The 20,586-nt window shown below is 53.0% G+C and overlaps 1 protein-coding gene and 1 long non-coding RNA gene across 2 annotated transcripts in view; one reads left to right on the top strand and one right to left on the bottom strand.

The window, feature by feature from the left end:
- Positions 1-12,243, top strand: part of ZFHX2 (zinc finger homeobox 2) — a 31,835-nt gene extending 19,592 nt beyond the window's left edge. The window contains 8 exon segments of the mRNA XM_017864243.1: positions 41-558; positions 1,402-1,642; positions 2,906-2,986; positions 3,355-3,413; positions 5,344-5,544; positions 6,156-6,282; positions 6,444-9,914; positions 10,176-12,243. Of these exon segments, the coding sequence (XP_017719732.1) occupies positions 41-558; positions 1,402-1,642; positions 2,906-2,986; positions 3,355-3,413; positions 5,344-5,544; positions 6,156-6,282; positions 6,444-9,914; positions 10,176-11,155 (5,678 nt within the window). The 3' untranslated portion in view covers positions 11,156-12,243.
- The window catches only part of LOC108523588 (uncharacterized), a 46,956-nt gene that overhangs the window by 3,802 nt on the left and 22,568 nt on the right, over positions 1-20,586 (bottom strand). The window contains exons 2-6 of the long non-coding RNA XR_001883850.1: positions 20,194-20,264; positions 19,764-19,856; positions 17,211-19,448; positions 14,718-14,877; positions 14,067-14,300 (exon numbers count right to left, since the gene is read on the bottom strand). This is a non-coding gene — a long non-coding RNA (uncharacterized LOC108523588). The remainder of the gene's footprint in view (positions 1-14,066; positions 14,301-14,717; positions 14,878-17,210; positions 19,449-19,763; positions 19,857-20,193; positions 20,265-20,586) is intronic.

The raw sequence follows: 20,586 nt of genomic DNA, 5'->3' as shown, positions 1-20,586 counted from the left end.
CATTTCTTTCTTGGGCCACTAATCTGTCTCTGTCCTCTAGCCCCTGGAAGCCTATCCCCTGACGCCCACCTGCCTCCAAGTCAGCTTCTGGGTTCCTCATCCGACAGCCTGCCCACCTCACCACCCCCAGATGATAGCCCGTCCCTGAAGGTGTTTCGCTGCCTAGTGTGCCAGGTCTTCAGCACAGACAACCTGGAGCTGCTGCTCTACCACTGCAGCATAGGCCGGAGCCTCCCGGAAGCTGAATGGAAGGAGGTGGCTGGTGACACCCACCGCTGCAAGCTTTGCTGCTATGGCACCCAGCTCAAGGCCAACTTCCAACTCCACCTCAAGACTGACAAACATGCTCAGAAGTACCAGCTGGCAGCCCACCTGCGGGAGGGGGGTGGGGCCATGAGCACCCCTTCCCCAGTGTCCCTGGGAGATGGGGCTCCTTATGGGTCTGTCTCCCTGTTGCACCTGCGCTGCAACATCTGTGACTTTGAGTCCAACAGCAAGGAGAAGATGCAGCTGCATGCCAGGGGTGCAGCCCACGAAGAAAACAGCCAAATATATAAGGTGAGGCTGGGTCAGAAAGGGCCATCAGAAGAGGAGAAGGGAATGGGGACAGAGGGAGGAGATGCAGAATAAGAAAGTGATGGGAAAACCCTGGGTGACAAATGGAGAAAAAGGAAAGTATGCACCAGGTAACAAAGTATGTACCAGGGTAACAAAGTGACAGATATGGAGAAAGAGACCAAAGGAGAGTAGACTCTGACAAGTGAAACAGACTTTATTCAGCTCTTCTAGTGTTTGGCCCTGGAGGGAGGGGTGGTGTCAGCTCAGTTTGTCATGTCACCAGAGGTTCAAGAGGATGGAACCAGACTCCATTCGCATGCTGGGAGGGAGTCCAGGAGTGGTAGGAGAAAGAGAAAGGGTTGGGGAGAGCAAGCAATAATAAGTAGGTGGTCATAGGAGGGAAAGGGGGGGTTTCAGGAGGAGGAAGTGAGGGGTGGGGAGGGGGCTGCTGCTAGTCAGTCTCCCTTAGGGGAGGCAAGAAGTCCCCTGAGGCTACGTGTGGTGGCTCACGCCTGTAGTCCCGGCACTTTGGGAGGCTGAGGCAGGAGAATCACTTGAAGTCAGGAGTTCGAGATCAGCCTGGCCAACATGGTGAAACCCCATCTCTACCAAAAATACAAAAATTAGCCAGGTGTGGTGGGCATGCCTGTAATCCCAGCTACTTGGGAGGCTGAGGCGTGAGAATAACCCGGGAGGCAGAGGTTGCAGTGAGCAGAGATTGTGCCATTGCATTCCAGCCTGGGCAACAGGGCAAGACTCTCGGGGAAAAAAAAAAAAGAGAAAGTCCCCTGAGATCTGGCATGTCCCTTCTGGGTCTGAGCCAGCCTCTTCCCATGATTCTAGTTTCTGCTGGAAATGGAGGGAGCAGAGGCAGGGGCAGAGCTGGGGCTATACCACTGCCTGTTGTGTGCGTGGGAGACACCCTCCCGCTTGGCTGTGCTGCAACACCTGCGCGCACCTGCCCACCGTGATGCCCAGGCCCAGAGGCGTCTGCAGCTGCTACAGAATGGCCCAGCTGCTGAGGAAGGACTCGCAGCTCTTCAGAGCATCCTAAGCTTCAGCCACGGGCAGCTCCGGACTCCCGGTGAGGAAGAGGGGACTGGAGAATAAGAGCTGGGCAGGGAGGGCAGCAGGATGTGGGGAGCACGGGGGCTGCGGAATTAGGGATACAAGGAAGTTTGAGAAGTGGGCCTGTGGGCCACCTATAGCAAATGGGAAGAAGCTGTGAAGAGATAAGACAGAATGAGCATGTCAGGCACCGTGGAAGCTCCCTTGAGTGGAAGGGCAAAGAAGGGCAGTGGCTTTGCTGGGAGGGGGTGAAGAGGAACCACCTAGTGATTCTGAGTAGTGACTAGTGTCCTAGTAATGCTGGAGGATGGCAGGCTGGAGCTGGGCAGGAAGGAGAGAAAACCTGTTTTGTGCTGGGCCAGCACTTCTTGGAAGGAGATAGGAGCTGTGGGCATGATCCAAAGGCAGCAGGGATAAGAACAGGCCCCTGACAAGCTTCCCAGCCTCTTCCTGTCTCCTAGGAGGTCTTCAGCCCTAGGGCTGGGCTTAGAGTCACCCTTAGGCAGTTGAGGTTGTACCAGCAGAGGCCGGGAACAGCCAGCCAGGCACCATTGATCCACAGGGTGCAGGAGAAGAGCCTGGAAGGGGCTGCCAGAGGTGGGCGTGGGCATCGGGCTTTGTAGAGCCAGTGGTGGGCAAGGGCGAGGGCATGGGCAGCAGGAGCCAGGAACATGCAGCATTGACTGGTGCTAATTGAATTGCCAATATGCTGGCTGGAGTTAAGTGCCGGAGGGGCCCAGATCAATAGCTAACGATCCTGGCGCAGGACTGAATGGAGTTAAGGAACTTTAACACTTTAATTAGGCTGCCACCGAAAATAAATTCCTACACATCTGTCAATTCTTACTTGAGTGGTAATCTCCTCTTCCAGCTAGACCTGCCACTTCCTGCTCACCGCAGCAGCTGCTTCCATTCAACTGAGGCTTCCTTCTTCAGTGCCCCTCCCACTACATTTCTGGGGCTTCCCACTTCCGGGGTCAGTTAAGACAGGGAGCTGAGTTTGGTCTTGTTTCTGCTGTCTACTGCTGGACTTCTATAAAAGGACAGGAGTTGGACTCTCATAAAATGATCTCTTAGGCCCTACCAGTTCTAATACTGTAATTTTCCCTCTGTCTTCTGTGTGGATGTTTCTTGTTGGCTTTTCATACTCTCCTGCCTGCTGATTGATCCATCCATTTGCTCCTTCACTGACTGGCTGCTTGTCCCGCTTCCTCTGCCCTATGTCCTCCATTCCCTGATGCCACACCTCTTTAAGCTGACTCTCCCCCATCCTACACAGGGAAGGCTCCTGTCACCCCCTTAGCTGAGCCAGAGCCACCCACCCCTGAGAAAGATGCCCAGAAAAAGACAGAACAATTGGGTGAGTTGTTCTTCTGGTCTGTTTTCCCTCCCTTCCCCCCAGTACCTCCTACATTCTGAGATGCTCATGGGACCTTGCAGTAATCCAGGAGCCCAGCAATGTCTCTGCTCAAGGAGCAAAACTGATTAAAGAAAGGGCTCATCAGGGGGAAGGGAGGCTGAGTCACAAGAGGCTAGGCACTTCTGCCCTTTTTGAGAACTCACACCTGACCATCCTACTGACCCAGAGTCAGCCCTTGCCAAGCCTCACCTATCTACTGAGTTTCCTGCCCTTTCCCTAGTGCCCAGCTCCCTACCCTGGAAGCTCTCTGCTACAAATCATCTTGAGGGCTGTCAGGGTTCCTTAATCTCCTCTTCTTTCATCCTCAGCTTCAGAAGAGACAGAAAACAAGACTGGCCCTTCCAGAGACAGTGCCAACCAGACCACGGTCAGAATTGGGGTAACTGGGAAGAGCTGAAGTGGGGACCTGGCTTTACTGAGATCTGCTCATATTCTAAAGGCAGACCTAATTTTGTCATGCTTTGACTTATTTCACTCAGAATAGCACAGTTAAGAAATTCCACCCAGGTCCAGTTCCACATGTTCAGCACTTTGAGGGGCAGAGCTGGCCCAGCAGGGTGAAGCACAGAGGGAGATGATAGGAGGGAGACAGCAGGAACTTGAGGGAAAGATGAATAAAGGAATTGTGCTGAGAGTAGGAAAGAGTGGGGGTACATGCTGGAAGGAGGGGAGGAAAGCAGTAAAGAAATGAAAAGAGAAAGGCAAAAGCAAACAACTAGCTACTGCCCAGCTCTTTATCCCTCTGGAGCAAAAAGACAACAAGACACCAGTGTTCCTACCCTACAAAGCGCCCTGAGCCTAGACGGAACTGTCCTGGCACCCCCTTACTAAGGGTAGAGGCACCAACCAAATGATTCACGCTGACAGCATGTGCCGCAAATCTGTAAATCCCCAGGACTCAGACCTAGGCAGTACCCAGGAATGGCAGCTCTGTGGCCTGAAAGTTGGTTCTGAGGGGATTTCCAGCCTCAGGTTTGAGATGCTATCCTGTGCCTCACAGCTCTCCAAACTGGACTGCAATATGTAACATTTATTGTTATTGCAATGCGCAGTGTTACTGCATTACTGCAAGCTGAAGTAATGCCTTACGTCCTCAGCATCTTTTCTTCCTAACTCCGGCTCCCGTCAACAGACCTCTTCTAGATGTCTGCTCCAGGGGCTAGGCGCATTAGGATGAGCATCCGGATCCCCTTCCTTTATGGTCATCCACTCCCTGACACACAGGCCTGTGCCACTGGTGCCAGCCGGGATGCAAGCTGGGCAGGTCTGGCAGTCAGGTGATGGTGGGGCCTCTGGCAGCCTCACCCCTCTGGAAGTGTGGCTAAGAATGTGCTGAGAGGGCCAGGCCGGAATTTTCCTGGGCCACTGGGGAAGCTGTGGTGTTTATTCACATTAGGAAAAAGAAGAAGGAAAAAGAAAGATGGAAAATAAGGTGGGAGCTGCTGAGCCTGAGGGAGGATGAGCTGGCTTCTGAGCAGACAGGTAGGGCCCCTCGTCAGGTGACAGTTCACAGAGGCAGAGTGGGCAGGGACAAGGGAGCCTCTGGGTCCAGAAAATGCCCAGAGGAAATGGAACCATTTCACAGAGAAGACACAGGCAGGATAGGATAGGTAAGAAAAGAAAACTAAACCCAAGGTGGGGGCAGTAGGTACAGAGCCATCTGTTAGCTGGGGAGTTGAGGCAGGCAGCAAAGACTGGGAAAGACACACCAAGGAAAGGCAGAGAAGTCAGGATGGTGGAAGAGGGCCAAAGAAGAAGTACAAGGTAGCGGCCTAAGCTAGGCCTTTGTCCCAGTCCAGGGGGAAGTGGGGAGGAGCCAGCTCTCAGGACAGTGGCTGGAGGCTGGGTCTGCTGTAATGCTTTCCTATCTGGCTAGTTCCTCTTAAATTAGGAGTGAGAGGCCAAGCGTGGTGGCTCACGCCTATAATCCCAGCACTTTGGGAAGCCAAGACGAGTAGATCACCTGGGGTCAGGCGTTCAAGACCAGCCTGGCCAATGTGGCAAAACCCTGTCTCTACTAAAAAAATACAAAAATTAGCTGGGCATGGTGCACACGCCTGTAATCCCAGCTGCTTGGGAGGCTGAGGGCAGGAGAATTGCTTGAACCTGGAAGGCGGATGTTGCAGTGAGCCGAGATCATGTCACTGCACTCTGGCCTGGGTGACAGAGCCAGACTCCATCTCGAAAAAAAAAAAAAAAAAAAAAAAAGGAGTGGGGGCCAGTGCTGCATCCAAAGGACTATGTGATGATGGATCCCATCCTTCCCTGACCCTCCACTGCCCATATGTACCCTCCAGGTATACTGCTGTCCATACTGCAGCTTCCTGAGCCCAGAGTCCAGCCAGGTGAGGGCTCATACACTCTCCCAGCACGCGGTGCAGCCCAAGTACAGATGCCCACTGTGCCAGGAACAGCTGGTGGGCCGGCCTGCCCTGCACTTCCACCTTAGCCATCTTCACAACGTGGTGCCCGAGTGCGTTGAGAAGCTGCTGCTTGTAGTGAGTACAGGCTGGGTGAGGATGGTCCAGTGAGGCCTTATCATGGCTGTGCAGGAGGGGAGGAAGAGGCAGGGGTATTCAGGCAAGCACGTGTGTTGGGGACACGGAACATTCAGGCAAGTGCATGTGTTGGCTGGCTGAGGATGGTCTGACGAGGTCTTGTTAGGGCCGTCCAGGAGGGGAGGAAGAGGCAGGAGTATTCAGGCAAGTGCATGTGTTGGCGACAAAAGTAGCATTTCATGGATTTGAAGTTGGATTTTAGAGAGGGAGACTCAGAACTAAGCTTGTCTAGCTGCCTCTACTCAGAGATGAGAAAACTAGGCTTCTGTTTCACTTCCATTAAGTCCTGAGAAGAGTTGCTGAACAGCAGGTACCGGCCTGCCAGAACGATGACTGCCAGCTTGGGGAAAGAAGCCAGATAAGAGAGGCAGCAGCCCAGGCTCTCTCATCTGTAGCAAAAGCAGCAATTAGGTGGGAGGTTTGTCCAGACAGGAGGCTGGATCTGTGGAAAGGGATCTCGGCACAGGTACAGGTGTAGGGCAGATGGGTCAGGAGTGGCGTAGGGGCAGTGACGGATAGTGGTGAAGCCACTAGGCTTTTTCCCATTGCAGGCTACAACTGTAGAAATGACATTTACAACCAAAGTGCTGTCTGGACCCACATTAAGCCCTCTGGACGATGGCCAAGAACCCCCAACTCATGGGCCAGAGCCTACACCCAGCAGAGACCAGACAGCAGGTAGGGAATGGAACAGCAAACCTCCCAAGGTACCAGGAAAGGGGACTCCATGGGCCATCTGAAGATGACTGAGGCCAAGGTCAACTGCCCTAGTATTGAGTGGGTGGGGTCTGGCTTAAACAAAGTTCCCTGCTTATTGTACCTTCTTCTCTCTCCCCTAGAAGGCCCTAACCTGACCCCAGAAGCCAGTCCAGATCCTCTTCCTGAGCCTCTGCTGGCCTCAGTTGAGGCCCCAGACAAACCCTCGGGAAGTCCTGGTCAACCCCCTTCTCCAGCCCCATCTCCAGTCTCTCAGCCTGATGTGCAAGCTGAAGACACAGCTCCTCCACCTACCATGGCTGAGGAGGAAGAGGGGACCACTGGGGAGCTCCGCTCTGCAGAGCCAGCTCCAGCTGACTCTCGCCACCCTCTGACCTATCGGAAAACCACCAACTTTGCCCTGGACAAGTTTCTGGACCCTGCCAGGCCCTATAAGTGCACTGTGTGTAAGGAGTCCTTCACCCAGAAGAATATTCTATTGGTTCATTATAATTCTGTCTCCCACCTGCATAAGATGAAGAAGGCTGCCATTGACCCCTCCGCCCCTGCCCGGGGAGAGGCTGGCGCCCCACCTACCACCACTGCTGCCACAGACAAGCCCTTTAAGTGCACAGTCTGCCGAGTCTCCTACAACCAGAGCTCCACCCTGGAGATCCATATGCGGTCAGTTCTGCATCAGACTCGCTCTCGGGGAACCAAGACTGATTCCAAGATTGAAGGGTCAGAACGCAGCCAAGAAGAGCCCAAGGAAGGCGAGACAGAGGGGGAGGTGGGCACTGAGAAGAAGGGCCCTGACCCTAGTGGCTTCATATCTGGATTGCCTTTCCTGTCCCCTCCCCCACCTCCCTTTGACCTGCATCGATTCCCAGCCCCTCTCTTCACCCCACCAGTCCTGCCCCCCTTCCCTCTGGTGCCCGAATCACTGCTTAAGCTCCAGCAGCAGCAGCTGCTCCTGCCCTTCTACCTTCATGATCTCAAGGTGGGGCCCAAGCTGACACTAGCTGGGCCTGCACCTGTGCTGTCCCTGCCAGCTGCCACCCCTCCTCCTCCACCCCCACCTCCCAAGGCTGAGCTGGCTGAGCGGGAGTGGGAGCGGCCCCCCATGGCCAAAGAGGGTAATGAGACAGGGCCTTCCTCACCCCCCCACCCATTGCCCAACGAGGCTGCCCGCACTGCAGCCAAAGCCCTTCTAGAGAACTTTGGCTTTGAGCTGGTGATCCAGTACAATGAAGGGAAGCAAGCTGCGCCCCTCCCCTACCCCACCCCACCTGAGGCCCTCGGGGGTGGGGACAAGCTGGCCTGTGGGGCCTGTGGGAAACTCTTCTCCAATATGCTTATCCTCAAGACACACGAGGAACATGTCCACCGCCGCTTTCTGCCCTTTGAAGCCCTGAGCCGTTATGCTGCTCAGTTTCGAAAGAGCTATGACAGCCTATACCCGCCCCTTGCAGAGCCCCCCAAACCTCCTGATGGGACTCTGGATTCACCTGCTCCCCATCTGGGCCCACCCTTCCTGGTCCCAGAGCCTGAGGCAGGGGGGACCCGTGCCCCTGAAGAGCGAAGTCAAGCAGGGGGACACTGGCCCATAGAGGAGGAAGAAAGCTCCAGAGGGAATCTTCCTCCCCTGGTGCCTGCTGGCCGCCGGTTCTCCAGAACCAAGTTCACAGAGTTCCAGACCCAAGCCCTGCAGTCTTTCTTTGAGACTAGTGCCTACCCCAAAGACGGAGAGGTGGAGCGACTCGCAAGTCTGTTGGGTCTCGCTAGCCGTGTGGTGGTGGTGTGGTTCCAGAATGCCCGCCAGAAAGCACGCAAAAATGCCTCTGAGGGTGGGTCCATGCCAACCGGAGGAGGCACTGGGGGAGCCTCCGGCTGCAGGCGTTGCCACGCCACTTTCTCCTGTGTTTTTGAGTTGGTGCGCCACCTCAAGAAGTGCTATGATGACCAGACCCCTGAAGACGAGGAGGAAGAAGCAGAGAGAGGGGAAGAGGAGGAAGAGGTGGAAGAGGAAGTAGAGGAGGAACAGGGCCTTGAACCCCCGGCAGGGACTGAGGGTCCATTACCAGAGCCTCCAGATGGGGAGGAGCTGAGCCAAGCAGAGGCAACAAAGGCAGGAGGCAAAGAGTCTGAAGAGAAGGCTACTCCATCACCTTCCCCAGCCCACACCTGTGACCAGTGTGCCATTTCTTTCTCCAGTCAGGACCTCCTGACCAGTCACCGCCGACTACATTTCCTGCCATCTCTGCAGCCCAGTGCTCCTCCTCAACTCCTAGATCTGCCCTTGCTGGTGTTTGGGGAGAGAAACCCCCTGGTGGCAGCCACCTCACCAATGCCAGGGCCACCTCTCAAACGGAAGCATGAGGACGGCAGCTTGTCCCCCACAGGCAGTGAAGCAGGGGGAGGAGGGGAGGGCGAGCCCCCCAGGGACAAGCGCCTGCGCACCACCATCTTGCCTGAGCAGCTTGAGATCCTGTACCGTTGGTACATGCAGGATTCCAACCCAACACGCAAGATGCTCGACTGCATCTCCGAGGAGGTGGGGCTCAAAAAGCGAGTGGTACAGGTCTGGTTCCAGAATACCAGGGCCCGAGAGAGGAAAGGCCAGTTTCGAAGCACCCCTGGGGGGGTGCCTAGTCCAGCAGTGAAACCGCCTGCCACAGCCACCCCTGCATCTTTGCCCAAGTTCAACCTCTTATTAGGCAAGGTAGATGATGGCACTGGAAGGGAGGCCCCAAAGAGGGAAGCACCTGCTTTTCCCTACCCCACTGCCACCCTTGCTTCTGGGCCCCTGCCTTTCCTAACACCTGGGAAAGAGGCCACCACCCCAACACCAGAGCCACCTCTACCTCTCCCACCTCCCCCTCCACCCAGTGAGGAAGAGGGCCCAGAGGAACCACCTAAAGCTTCTCCAGAGAGTGAGGCTTGCAGTCTGTCTGCAGGAGATCTAAGTGATTCATCTGCTTCCAGTCTAGCTGAACCAGAATCCCCTGGGGCTGGAGGGACCAGTGGGGGACCTGGAGGTGGGACTGGTGTTCCAGACGGAATGGGGCAGCGGCGCTACAGGACCCAGATGAGTAGCCTGCAGCTGAAGATCATGAAAGCCTGCTATGAAGCTTACCGCACCCCCACCATGCAGGAGTGTGAGGTTCTGGGAGAGGAGATTGGGCTGCCCAAGAGAGTCATCCAGGTCTGGTTCCAGAATGCTCGTGCCAAGGAAAAGAAGGCCAAACTACAGGGGGCAGCTGCTGGGAGCACTGGAGGCAGCAGTGAGGGCCCCTTAGCAGCCCAGCGCACTGACTGCCCCTATTGTGATGTCAAGTATGATTTCTATGTCTCCTGCCGAGGCCATCTCTTTTCCCGTCAGCACCTGGCCAAGCTCAAGGAGGCGGTCCGAGCCCAGCTGAAGAGTGAAAGCAAGTGCTACGACTTGGCCCCGGCACCTGAGGCTCCCCCAGCTCCCAAGGCCCCACCTGCGACCACACCTGCCTCCATGCCCCTCGGGGCTGCCCCAACCTTGCCTCGCCTGGCCCCGGTCCTCTTGTCTGGCCCAGCTCTGGCTCAGCCCCCGCTGGGCAACTTAGCTCCTTTCAATTCAGGTGAGTAGGGAGGCTGGGAGGAGCTGGACTTCAGAGAACATCCCACTCTAATGACATACCCTTCCTTTTCCTTCCTGATTCTTCCCATGTCCAATCTCCTGTGGCCCTCCTTTGCGTCAGGCTCTTGGGGGAAAGAAGGGAGGGAAGGGGCATGGAAATCCGGTGCTGGGAATGGGTGTGTGTGGCTGGAGGTGGCCTATGGCAGAAATAATGATGGGACAGGAGATGGCTAATCCTTCATCCTTCCTTTCATCTTCCTAGGCCCAGCAGCCTCCTCAGGCCTCCTCAGCCTCGCCACTTCGGTCCTGCCTACCACCACAGTGGTCCAGACTGCTGGCCCAGGCCGCCCCTTACCTCAGAGACCCGTGCCCGACCAAACCAACACCTCCACAGCAGGCACCACTGACCCTGTCCCGGGCCCTCCTACTGAGCCCTTGGGGGACAAGGTCTCCAGTGAGCGAAAGCCAGTTGCAGCCCCCACCAACTCCTCCAATGATGCCCTCAAGAACCTCAAAGCATTGAAGACCACTGTCCCAGCCCTGTTGGGGGGTCAGTTCCTGCCCTTTCCATTGCCCCCTGCTGGGGGAACAGCACCGCCAGCTGTCTTTGGTCCCCAGCTACAGGGGGCCTACTTCCAACAGCTCTACGGCATGAAGAAGGGGCTATTTCCCATGAACCCCGTGATACCTCAGACCCTCATTGGGCTGCTACCCAATGCCCTCCTCCAGCCGCCACCCCAGCCCCCTGAGCCCACAGTCACAGCACCTCCAAAGCCTCCTGAACTGCCCACTCCAGGGGAGGGGGAGGCTGGTGAGGTTGATGAGCTGCTGACAGGCAGCACTGGCATCTCCACCGTGGATGTAACCCATCGCTACCTGTGCCGCCAGTGCAAGATGGCATTTGACGGGGAGGCCCCAGCTACTGCCCACCAGAGATCCTTCTGCTTCTTTGGGCGGGGCTCTGGGGGCTCCATGCCACCCCCATTGCGGGTGCCCATCTGCACCTACCACTGCCTGGCATGTGAGGTGCTGCTGAGTGGGCGTGAAGCCCTGGCCTCCCACCTGCGCTCCTCGGCCCACAGGCGCAAGGCAGCCCCACCTCAAGGGGGCCCACCCATCTCCATCACCAACGCCGCCACTGCTGCCTCGGCTGCTGTGGCTTTTGCCAAAGAGGAAGCAAGATTACCTCACACGGACTCCAACCCAAAAACTACTACTACCTCTACACTTCTAGCTTTATAAACAGATAAACCAAGATGGGGAAGAGGGGAGGGCCTCAGGGTTCCCTCTTTTACCCCAAGGGGTGCTTGGTGGGAGCTCAAATCCCTCACCGCACCCCCTGGCCCCGCCCACCTCACGGGACTATTCAGTTCCCACCCTCAGTGGGCACCACACACCCCACCTCCAGCAGAGTCCTGCCTCCTCCCAATCCCCACAGACACACACACTGATCCTCATCCTCAGCTCCTTGCAGATGTAGCCCTTGCCCATCTTCAGACACATACACCCATCTTGGCACCCTGATTATTCATACATGTCTGCCTACCACACACAAAATATATCCTTGGCTGTATCTTCCTTTTCCTCACTGAATTCCCAGCTCCCCATCCCCATAAATGCATACACATACATGCACACACACACGTTATCCCATGATGTTCCACTGAGAAAACACCAAAAAATTTTCAAAAAGAAGATAAAAAGAAGAAATGAAAAGAAAGCCCAAGGCCAAGAAGGGGAAGGAAAACAAACTTTGCCACCCCTCTTCTCCTTCCTAACCCTTTGTCTAGAGCACCATACTGCTCACAAACTCTTTCCAAATGCTCAGTTGGCTCCCAAAGTTGGAGCCTGGGATGGGCAGGGAGCCCACAAAACTCTAACCAAACTGGAGGCTGGCATGGGAGAAGTGCTTCTGGTTCACTCTCCTACCCTCTCCCTCCTAACCCTCTCCTTGCCTGACAGGGGAGCCCCTGTGGCCTGGACTCTAGGGGATGCTGCCACCAGAAACCCCTCTGCCAATCCCTACCCTGCACCCTGGGAACTGCAGTAACTTATTCTCAAAGGCTTTAAACACAGAGATCCTCTCAGCAGCCGTGGGCCCGCCCCTTGTCCTAGCCCTGCCACATAAGGGTCCAGCCTCCAGGGACAGGCACTGCCCACCAACGGCAAATCCAAAGTTCTTTAAAAAAAAAAAAAACTGAAACACAACCAAAAAAACGAGAGCGAGAGACAGTGCGTGCACACGCACACAAAAGAGAGAAATGGAGACCAGAGGAATGAACTAAAGAAAAACATAAACTTGGAAAATACAGGAAAAAAAAAGAAAACTCTCCCATCAAACAAGTGTTTTTTTCCTATTTGTGTCACTCCCTACTCCCTGTCCCACCCCTACCCCCCGGTTTAAGGGTTTAAACCACCTCATCTTTGGAAGATCAAACAGCTTTAGTTCCTTGCTATGGGTGTGGTGGTCCTCAAAGGACTGAAGTCCGTGCAACCTTCCCCTGGCTATGCCCAGTCTCAGAGGTGGGAGCTGGCAATATAGGGAGAAGAGCCTGAACTCTGGGGAGAGAAATGTCCCAGTTCCCTGAATTGGGTATTTATTAGGACAGGTAATAGCCCTTCATTTCCAGCTATGAGTTAGAAAAGTCAGTGTCATCAGTGTCACCAAAAGTATCTTGGCAGTCCCAGGAAGAAAGGGGTGAGTGGGGTATTTAATTTCTGAATCTGAGATCTGCCTTTCTTTCATCTCCTACCTTTTCCTTGCATTTACTTTTCTCACAAACTCCTAATCCTATTGCCCTCCCTAGAGGCCCACCTTTGCTGGGTCCCTTGTTCCCTTCCCCCCAATATCCTTTTCTTCCCCCTTGTCCTCTGCCCTTGCTCCTGCTCCCTCCAGTCCAGCCCAGCCCAGCTCCTCCATTAAGCAGCAGCTGTTGGAGGCATTCCCAAGGGAGTCAGGATCCATCCATGAGACTCATGGGGGTCTAGAGCTGATACGAATTGAGGGGATGGGGTGGGCAAGGAGATGACTGAAGCACAGGTCAATCTTTGATAGGGTGTTATCACCAAGGAAACCAACAGAACCTAGAAGAATGTTCCCTACCCCTAAGCAAATGGTTTCTATAGCCATCAGGTGATCATTTTGGCAATCCTAAAGCCCAGCTAGTGTCGGGTAGAGAAGTCCATGTTTTCTTTAGCAAAGAAAAGTCTGCAAAATTCCCACGTCCTCCAGATAGTTTTTCCTACTACTCTTGTACCTAAGACCACTTGTCTTTCAAGGTGTTCTCCTTCCATCCTCTCTCCCCTTCAGGCTGTTGCTCTATCATTTTCCATTTCATATTCTCATACAAATTCGCCCAGCCCTGGGATTTAGGTTTTCTGCTCTATCAGTCACATCACTCTGTGAACATGTTAATACTGAATCTGTGTCTTACATGTGGACAGGATGGGAGGGGAGAGAAAATTCAGCTCAGTCAGTAGCCCCCATATATTCCGTGAGTCTCACTTCTTCTCCCATTCACTTCTAAAATACTCCAACTCTAACAAACTAGGGGTGGGGTGGAATTAGTTTTCTAACTAACAGCAAATTAAGTGGAGTTAGTTTTGTAATTCCACCCCAATTTCTGATACCAAAAATGCCAGTCACAAATCTAGGCAACAGGAGAGAAACTGGCCACCTGGGTCTTGTGCTCACTGCCACCTTTCTTTCCCTGCCTCTCTGGTACCCCTCCCTCCCTGTCCTTTTCTCTCTCCTGTTGAAATTCTGTGTATAAAACTATTTTCTTAGCAGCATGTATCTGAGGAAAGAAGATTTTCCACTTGTGCTTTCTGGGAATGTGACTTGTGTATAAAAGTTGGAAACCAAAAACAATTTAGAACAAAAACAAGAAAAAAGAAACGTTTTAAAGAAAGCATCGACAAACACCTGGCATGGAATGGTTAGAGGTGTGGTGTCCTGTATCTTAAGAATTTACAGCCAGGGTAGGTTGGCTTTAGTGTGAACTATGAGTGTTTTCACCAAGAGTTGATGTAACCAGAAATCCCCCCTCCTCTTGTCACGCAACATGTTCTTTTACACCCAATACCCTGGCCTGGCAATACCGTGTGCAGTCCCAACAGTACATATGAGCTGATGCTAAGTAACTGTACTTACCTGGAACCCTGGAATTTGGGGGGCAAAAGAGCCTGGCTGACTCTGCTGACTTAGGTCAATTAACATGCTTCCTGAGGGGGCACCATTCCATGTTCCCAGGGGCTGGAAGCTTTCCTCCCCAGCCCCTTTCTCAGAGCAGAAGTCCTTAGCGGCAGCACTCCTGCTCCAGAGAGCAATACACAGTGGGCATTCTGGTGGACAGAAGGCTGAGTCAGCACAATCCTTTGCAGAATCCTAGAGGTTAATGTCAAGTCACCAGAATTAAATCATGGTACTTCTCTTGTGGAGTAATAGGCTTAACTCAAGCATTTGGCGCAATAATACCTATTTTACAGTACCTCCCCCACCCCCACCCTGGGGCTTCTAACATACACTCGTCCTTAAAGAGGCACCCAAATTGAGCTCTGCCCTACTTAACGACCAGGGTCAGACCGAGAGGCAGGGGGTGAAAGTGATCTTGGCTATTTTTGCTCTAAACCAGAGTCTGTGTGAGGATGGCATAAGGTGTCCAATCCTCAACTAGGAACAAAAACATTGCTAGAAGAATATGAGAAAATCTGAAGCCTTAATGGCCAAACAGGACAGAGTTTGCAACAGAACCACATAAAGAAATCTGTTTCTACCCCACCCCTCTAGCCCTGGAGTACTTACAGAAGCATGCTTAAGAACCAAGCAAGCCTTTTATTCCAGGCATAATAGCACCCATCTGCTTCATTCTTTGTACTTGTTTCTTAACCACTTTCAGGGCTTATAGACCAGATCACTGATTCTCCAAATCTCCACCACCATGATCTAAGACAGTCATTCATCCCTGGAAAGATACGTAAATCTGAAATACAGAGCTCCATGTATATAACTATACCAGTGAAACAAACACACCCTCAGAAACAGCAGCAGACCCCAGCAGAGGGGGCTGCAGAGAAACAACACCAGTGCCAGCAAGGATGGGGCCCCATGGGCATATATATAAGTACAAGGGACATACCCCAAGACCTATGACCTATACTCCCATAAGCAGAAACACCCTCCAACACGTGCTAATTTTCCTCGCACAAAAGTAGGTAGAAAAAACTTATAAACACAGAAAGTGAGAGGAAAAAGTAACCAGTAAGAGGAAAAGTGACCAAATGTTGAGTATTAACATATGGGGAGAGGATCTGCTAAGGAGTGTGTAACAGCTCACCTGCCAAATCAACTAGCCCTGAAAATGGATGGGTATTGGGCCCATACCCAGCCGTCGCTGGCAGTTAAGAGGGGACGGGGGGATGGCAGCAGCGAGGGCATGCACATGGTTGGGGGGGTCCACTCCCCTCCTCACAGTCACAAAAAACAAACAAAAAACCCTATGGGGAGAGGACCTTAAATTATTCTGGACATCAGGGAAGAGATATGTAGGAGGCAAATGAGGAGGAAACTTTTGGGAAAACTCATGTGATATCACCATGAAACACAGGGTAAACTTCGGCGAATGGCCAGGTATTGGGGGACCATTTCTCTCAGAAGCAACCAGTCAGAAACCTATAAGCCATGAAAGCGTCATTTCTAGAAGACTGAGTTGTGAAGAAATGCCTTTATACTGAGAAAGCTCTTGCTACAAGTCCATAGACCCAGCCTCAGGGTCTACAGGATTATAGCTCAGATACATTATAAAAAGATCAGATGAAGGCAAATTTGAGAGAGGACATTTGCAGAAGACCTAGACCGTGGCCCACCAAGTCTGAGGAAAGATAGGAAGTAATCATGAAGGCAATTCCTCTTGAGAGAAACTACATGTTATGGGAAGAACATAAAATTGCAATTGCGTGACCACCCAGTGATGCTCCTTGATATACAGGACCCAGACAGCCCTCACACAAAGCACAGACAAGGGGTAAACGTCATTATTCTCTGTCAGTAGTCTGAGTATGGTATTTCTTGCAATTCCGCAGCCATAGAAAGAAGTCTGGCCAGAAGCTAATGGGGAAGCAGGTTAAGTATAGGTAGACCAGAGCAAGCTGAACCTGTCCAAGAAGAAGGGGAAAGGTGATGCAGCACCCGAGGTTGACTCATAATCCCACCCAACTGCACACATATTCACAAACAATGGCTAAGACACTACAACCAGTAATCAGCAGGGGCTCAGTACTGCCCCATATCTACAAGTCCTCCCTGATACCAAACCCTGCACTAAGTCTTCTCAATTGGACATGAAGAATGACCCATGTGGTGCTCATTTCCAGATGTCTCCACCAAGTGCTCAAACAACAGCATCCTCTGCCATTTGCTAAGTATCAGCAGTAGGCTGAGTTGTACTCTGTGGATCCCTACTTCCATTACCCAGGACCCAGGCCTGCCTCCAGGACCCATCTTGTATCTAGCCACAAAATCTACACAATTTTGACTTGATCACAGAGAATAATCTCTTGGCAATGTTCCTAAGCTAGTGATTCTCAGTGATGAGGTTTCAGAAACCCACGGGTAGCCAGTCATCAGAATCTGGAGGGTGAAGGAAGAGTGAATTTTGAAAGTGTTCCCTAAAGGATTCTTCTGTGGTAACTACTGCCAATGAGGATCATTGTTCTAACAAGTTACATTCGCTGGATTCAACCTCACAATCTCTCCTTTTCCTCCTACTCCTCCCACTCAAAATGCATACACACACCCCACAACACACATATCCCAAACATGTCAGCATAAAGACATGAGTAAGTTTGGGGAAGACACATGCAAAAGGCAAGGGAAACCCTGGTTGGATCAACCACTCTAAAGGTGACTGCCATCTCTCAGAACAGTGTTTCTCAAAGTTTCAAGTGTCCACTTGCAACATGAGTGCTTATGTAAAGCGCATATTTCCGGACCACACCTAAGACCAACTGAATCAGAAACTCCTGAAGAGATTCTATGCCCTCTGAAGTTTGAGAACTACTGGCCTAGAGAGCTTAGCACCAGATCTGTGACCTGCCCCCATCTCTTCAGCACCTAGGGACCAACCCTGCTACCCTAGGGGCTACCACACCAGGGCTTATCATAACCTCAGATTTGTCGACTTCATCACTCTGACATCACCCCCACCCCCACCGCCAACATAATGGAAATTGACCATGGTCGTCTGCTTACGTTGGCTGTTCTTGAACAGGAGAAAAGATATAAACATTGTCCACTCACCACTTTGGCTGAGTGTCTCCCTGCTTTCTCCTCTGCTGTGGAAAACACCTTGCTTCTTCTGAAGCGGCCATACACTTCCAGAGATGCTGAAATCAGAACTTCCCCAGCCCTGAGCAGCTCAGCCCAGCATGGACTTTACTCCTACCTCTGGGCAGGTCTTATCTCCCAGAGCCACCCAGCCTCCCCTCCACATCACCTATAGTCAAATCTTCCAGATCTGAAGATCTGCCCAGTCATTAGGAAAGCCAAAGCTACTAGAAATTCTTTCAGATTGGGGGCCCAAAGTCTAGTTTTGTGAGGGCTAGTCTGTATCACCACAGTTGCTGGGGATTCTCCTCCTAGGGGCCTCCCCCTCTACCAGGGATCATTGCTGATCCTGTCTCCCTTCTTGGGGTGGATTTCAAAGATATGGAAATCTATCCAACTCTAACTGGGTGCCTTGTATAGTCTTTCTGGAAGGACAAGTCCCTTTGTCTTCCTAACACCTGTCTATCTCTCTAGGCCTAGAGCACCTTTCCATCTTCCTAGGACTATTATTGAATATGGACCTTTTAACAAGGGAGAAAGAACCAGTTCATCTCAACCACAGCTCAGCAAATCACAAGGTACAAGGCAGAATGAAATATGCATAGGTACAAACCACCCCATCACCCAAGAGCAAAGTCTGAGGGTCACTCCTTCCTACTTGCCTTCCAATCTCTTCTTGTGCCATCCTGGTAACAACACAGCTGGTGTCCCTCTCTCCACCTCCTTTTGCCCTCCTAGGGTTTTATTTTTCTGTTCTTGTTGTCCAAGGATATGTATGGTCCACTGGCCTGGAGCCTTGGGTGTGTCTACAGCCTGTGCTATAGCCTGTCCCTCTGTGCTCGTTTCCTTTCGCATGGTGCTCAAACATTCAGTATGATACCATCTAAATCCCTTTCTTGGGGGCAGTAAGGGTAGGAGGGAGGTGGATATCTAGTTGGGAGGAAGGCAGAGCTGGGATTGACGAGGGAGTGCTGACTCAGCCCAGTTGTTAAGGGCATCCTCTCATGCCAGTTCCCTGCACAGAGCTCCACCCAATGCCTGGCACCGCTATGTGCAGAGCCCCGTCTCCCTGACTGCCACCAAGTGCCATCATGAGCATGTTTGGTGGCTTTGGGTTTGCCGCAGTGCCAGGATCTGAGACACTGTTCACGTGCCAGTGCAGCACTGCCAAACGTGGTGGCATCCAGTTGGTTGGGTGCCAAGCAGTAGGACCCAGGTGGTGATGAAAGATGAAATGGGGATGAGGCGAAGGGAGGGGGAGGAGAGGAAGGTACCGAAGAGGAAAATTAGACACCTCACTTGTTCAAGTGTAGAGTCCAAATGGCATCTGCAGAAAGGTACTCTTCCCATTCTAGAGCCCAGCTCAGCAAGTCAGCCCTTCCCTCCTTCCACCCCAGCAAAAGTGGCATATACAGACCAGGCAAGGGGATTTGACCATCTTCAGCAGGGAACTGGCTGGGGGCCAGGCAGGACTGCCAGCACTTTCCATCCTTCTTCCTTGGGGTCTTGGCAATGGTGTGCTTCCTCCTTTGTATCCTCATGCCACTCTCCGTCTGTTGCTCCACTCCCCATGCCTAAGAGGGAAGGGGAAGGAGGACCTGGCAGGAAAAAAGTCTGGTCTCCCAAACACCCCACCTCCCGAAATGTTTCACCTCCTTCCTTCTCACTCCTGGCACCATTGCCCTCTCAACCAGATTGGCAAGAGGCACTGTCGCCCTCCCCTGTTCCACACAATGCCAGAGCCTGTGCCAGGTGCCATGGGCAGTGCCAGTACCCACCCACCTCACATCTGGTCCCCTTGCTGTCTCCTTCAATACTCTGACAAAGAGCCAGATTGCCAGCCCCAACAAGTTCTCCCTGGGTACGGTGGCACACTCTCTCCTCCCTGGCTCGTAGACTGTTTCTTGGCACTTCCCTGGCTACTGTCTCCACCACTTTACTTTCTCAAGCTGGAAGAGCACTAATCACCTCATACTCCAACCATTTTTCAGAGCTGAGCTTCTAGAGGGATAGCAATGTCAGAAACACATTCCTGCCCCTTCTCCCTGCTTCCTGGAACCCCCCGTCTCCATTGCCCCAGTTCTGGGCACTGGCCTGACAGATGTGATGCCAACAGCTCCCATGTACAAAGCCTTCCTCCCAGAGCACAGGACTCCTGCTGCTGCGCCCTCCACTCGCCTCCTCCCATCTCCGTGGGCACAAGGGTGGCAGCTGCAATGCCAATGCCTGTAAGCAGGCAGCATGAAGCAACTCGTGCCCCCTCTTCTCCCCTCCCAGACCCCAAGCCTCTCCCCTCCTTCTTCCACTCCATCCCTCTGTCCTTCTGGTTGGACACTAGATTGGCAACCGCAATGCCAACCCCCACCCATGCCCAGGAGGCTCACATACAGCACACGCTTATGCGTACACATACAAGTGCGCACATACACATACACACACACACGGCCCCATGAGTGCCAGGCAGCGGTGGCAGACACACAGCAATGCACAGTGACTGGTACCCGAGGAGGCAGCCGGATTCAGCACCTGATCCAGCACCCATTTGGGATTGGGTGGGTAGGCGGGCGGGCGGAGGGGTGATGGAGGCAGACGATGGCCCTAGGTTGGCAGCCGATGGAGCTGGGAGAATGGAGGGAACAGATGCTCTTTGCCCAGCCTCCCTCCCTCTCTCTCCCCGAGATCAGTGCCAAGCTGGGGGGATGGGGAGAGGGGAGGATGGGGGAAGGGTGGCATTTGGAGAGCTGGCAGGCGGAGGGAGCTGGGTCCGCCCAGGCTGGGCAGTGCCGGCACTGGCTGCCGCCTCTCCACTCTGCCATCTGTCTCGCTTCTCTCCCCACCCACTTTCCCTCTTTCTCTCTCCTTCACCCACAGCAAAACGAAAAGAGGAAAACAGGGTCCTCATTCCGCCCACCCCCAACCTCTCCCAGACCCCCCTCTTTTCCTCCCCACAACTCACCACACCATACCACCACCAAGCCATCTGTGCTCTCCTCCTGGCTCAGTCACCTTCTCTCACTCGCCTTCGCCCTCACACCAGAACGGGTGCAATTTTAAAAATATATATATATATTCATATATACATATATACATACATATATACATACATGCATATATGCATATATATATACACACACACACATATACATATTTTAGAGCAACTTAAAATAAAAACTCTTTTCTTTGGGAATGTCCTATCCTTCTGAGTCTGGGTCCTCGGTACCAATATTTATGGCAGGCAGAGGGAGGGGACCCCGTCCTCAGCTGGTGCCCATGAATCCCATGCCAGGGAGGAGGGGTGGCTGGGGTGGGGTGGGGGTGGGATGAGGTGGGTATCGGGAGAGCTCTCTTC

Source organism: Rhinopithecus bieti, unplaced genomic scaffold, assembly GCF_001698545.2.
Source record: "Rhinopithecus bieti isolate Rb0 unplaced genomic scaffold, ASM169854v2 scaffold_74680, whole genome shotgun sequence".
Taxonomy (NCBI): domain Eukaryota; kingdom Metazoa; phylum Chordata; class Mammalia; order Primates; family Cercopithecidae; genus Rhinopithecus; species Rhinopithecus bieti.
This window is presented reverse-complemented; position numbering and strand designations above follow the sequence as displayed.